This window comes from Denticeps clupeoides, chromosome 19, assembly GCF_900700375.1.
Source record: "Denticeps clupeoides chromosome 19, fDenClu1.1, whole genome shotgun sequence".
Taxonomy (NCBI): Eukaryota; Metazoa; Chordata; class Actinopteri; order Clupeiformes; family Denticipitidae; genus Denticeps; species Denticeps clupeoides.
This window is the reverse complement of record NC_041725.1, coordinates 2,658,517-2,661,839: the sequence shown is the minus strand read 5'-3', so window position 1 is coordinate 2,661,839 and position 3,323 is coordinate 2,658,517. Positions and strand designations below refer to the sequence as shown.

The window sequence follows — 3,323 nt, the reverse complement described above, 5'->3', positions numbered from 1 at the left end:
ACGTTTTTATTCACTAGCCTTTTTTGGACCATTCATTTTTCAATCTGTTGTCATGTATAGCTACACTGCAAAAAAAGCTTTTCTTACCTAGTAATTTTGTCTCATTTCCAGTCCAAATATGTAAAAAATCTTAAATCAAGATTATTAGACAAGAAAAATGGCATGAGAAAATTAAGTGATACTTATTATATCTCATTAAGATTAGTTTTCTTACCCCATTGGCAGACAATTTTGCTTGTTTTAAACAAACAATCACTTAATTTTGAGATGTTTTATCAGAAAACAAGACATCATTTCTTATGCTATTTCATGCGTCTAGTAAATGTATCTTGATTTAAGATTTTTTAGAGATTTGGACTGAAATCAGGACAAAACTACTAAGTTAGAAAAGCATTTTTTGCAGTGTGTGTGTGTCAGTGTGAGAGTTTGTGCGTCTGCGAGTGTGTGCATCTGCAGTGTAGTGTAGAGAACAAGTTCTGACATTCAAACAAATTCTGTTAAATTTTCTGATTTGTATTGTTCTTTTTTTTTTTTTATTATAAATTATTTATCGTTCTGGCAGCTCAGGTGGCACTTTATTTTTTTTTTTAAGTCTATATTTGGCAGATGTAAAGCATACATGTGTATGTTTTTTGTGTTAGTCCATTTTTATTATTATTATAACAGCTCAAGGAGCAACATGTTTGTGCACTTTCTAAAGATTTTGGTTCTGTTTTTTAATAAAGGGTTGGAAATTAATGCTTTTCTTGTTTTGTTTTGATCCGATTCTACAATTAATAAAGAAAATCGATAGATTAATCGATTATTAAAATAATCGTTAGTTGCAGCCCTAAAACGTACATATTTTAAAAATTAACCAGTACACTACAATGAGACATCACAGCCACAATAAATGACTGTACTTTTACTTTTGAGGTACTTTGCTCAGTTGGGGATTCAAACCGGAAACCTTCTGATTATGGGGCTGCTTCCTTAACTGCTAGGCCACCACTGCCAGTTTGCAGTTAAAACATCAGTTCTAGAATCACATAAGTAAAATGGTAACCAGTTGATTGAAAATATTAAAATACCTAATTTGTGAATATGATATATAATATTAGAAATGTGTTGATTGGAATTGTGATATGGTTATTTGATTGTTTACATGTAACCTTTTCTCACTGAGCCGTAACAGAATAAAGGATATTTACCAATTAAGACAGCAACAAACATGATGATAAATGATCTGCCAGAAGGTTCACTTTATTCATACACTGAAGTTGTCTTATTACCATTCATTTTCATCCATTAAATTAAAAGTGACTACGAAAAAGTGAAAAAGAAACATTAGCAGGTACTGGGTGTCTATAATTGTACAGCTCAGCGTGGACCATGTAAGGTATCAGGTCCATGCGCCATAATTATTAACATGTCATCAGTCACAGCAACAATCAATGTAGTGCAATGCAGCAAGATGTCTGTCAGCCTTCAACCCAGTGATTATATTTCCTGCCGCAGCAAGGTCTCAATGTATTGCTTAATATTCTTATTTCTGTAGACAAAGTCCTCCACACTACACAAGCACACGAAGCACCTTCAGGCCAGAACATCGACAAAACAATCAAATAGAAATACTTTGTTCACTTGGCTTATGGCTCCCTTCCCGTGATCACATCTGTAGAGCAATATCCGTAGCAAACATCTCCAAATTCCCAGATAACAGCACCTCTAATAAAAATCTCCAAGGGAACACAGGGACAACTATGCTGACAGTCCTGTCTCCCAAACAGAGATGGGGCTGTGGGTGACATCTTCTGGAGGTCACTTGCCGATCCGCTGCACCACCCAGTCCTGCTGGCACAGCGGGCAGCGATTATTCTGCTTCACCCACAGCGACATGCAGCAGTTGTGGAAGGAGTGGTTACATTCTCCCCATACAACTACATGAGGGACAAGAGAGGGGAGATTCGGTCAAAATGGGTGAAAGCAAACATCATAAACAGCAAAAGTGAATTGATTGTCATTGTGAAATGCTGCAGCACAGCACACAGTGACACAACAAAATGTGTCCTCCGCTTTTAACCAACACCCTTGGTGGGCAGCCATGAAAGGCGCCCGGGGAGCAGTGTGTGGGGGTGGTTCAGAACCTCCTGATTAAAGGTCTGCTTCCTTACCCACCAGGCCACAATGAGAGCAGTATTGTATGGGGCAGTGGTGGCCTAGCGGTTAAGGAAGCGGCCCCGTAATCAGAAGGTTGCAGGTTCAAATACCGTCCCCACACTGCTCCTCGGGCGCCTGTCATGGCTGCCCACTGCTCACTCAAGGTGATGGGTTAAATGCAGAGGACAAATTTCACTGTGTGCACCGTGTGCTGTACTGCTGTGTACCACATGTGACAATCACTTCATTTATTATTTCTTTATCGCATTTAATCCCTCTGGAGCATTTTATTAGTGGCGTAACAGAAGTGTGAATGCGGATTTACCGACACAGTCCTCTTGCTTGTTTTCAGCCTGGCATCTCAAACACGCGTCTTTAAAATAAAAAGGAGAGAAAAAGACATTTCAACACACGCACATGACTCGTTTACATCATTAGTGCAGGAAAATACGTTCTTTATTACTGCGTGTGCGGAGCGCGGATTAGCGGCTTACAAAAGAACTCGGGCAAACAGAATAATGACGGACGCGGACTCCGTCTATATATATATTGTACAGAAGCTCTAAGCGCGACAGGGAACATGTGGGGTGCCGGTAACACCGGCCGGGCGAGACGGCTAGTATTAGCTGCTGACGACGTACCCATAACCTGAACCCTGCAAATGGCGCAGGTGTCACACTCCACGTCCCAGCTCCACATGGCCACCGCGTTCCACTTCTTCAGGGAGAACATCTTCTCGCCGCCGGACTTGGATGCGCCGCTGTGCGAGTGAACCAAGCCGAGCTCGTCGCCTTCATCCATCTCGGCCATCGCTCGCCGGATTCAAGATGGCGGCTGTCGTGCAGTGCGGCGTCTCGTCCACCGGGGGTCGCCGCGGGATAACGCGGGTCATGCCGACAACACTAGATGCCGCGTTGAATGGGGCGCCTGTGGGGCAGAATGCGTCAACGTAGCCGCCATCTTGGGAGGGTCTGACGCTCCGTTTACGTGAATGAGCGTCTATCAGGGCCAAGGCGGAATATAGAATAAAAGCACCATAAACAGATTTTTATTGTCTTTTGTTTGATTCCAATATATCAGACATGTATTTACGACCAAGCCGTGATTAAATTGATAGAGAACATTTAAAAAAAAAACATAGGTAATATGTCTTCTGCATATTGGTATTTTTTCATTCGAAATAT

The 3,323-nt window shown here is 41.5% G+C and overlaps 1 protein-coding gene across 1 annotated transcript; it reads right to left on the bottom strand.

Annotated features, from left to right (window-relative positions):
* Nucleotides 1–1,214: 1,214 nt before the first annotated feature.
* On the bottom strand, nt 1,215–2,999 carry rnf7 (ring finger protein 7). The gene is made up of 3 exons (XM_028963116.1): nt 2,781–2,999; nt 2,465–2,512; nt 1,215–1,919 (listed from the first exon to the last, which is right to left on the bottom strand). The coding sequence occupies exons 1-3, from the start codon at nt 2,947–2,949 to the stop codon at nt 1,801–1,803; spliced, it is 336 nt and encodes a 111-aa protein (XP_028818949.1). The 5' UTR covers nt 2,950–2,999; the 3' UTR covers nt 1,215–1,800.
* Between the last annotated feature and the right edge of the window lie 324 nt (nt 3,000–3,323).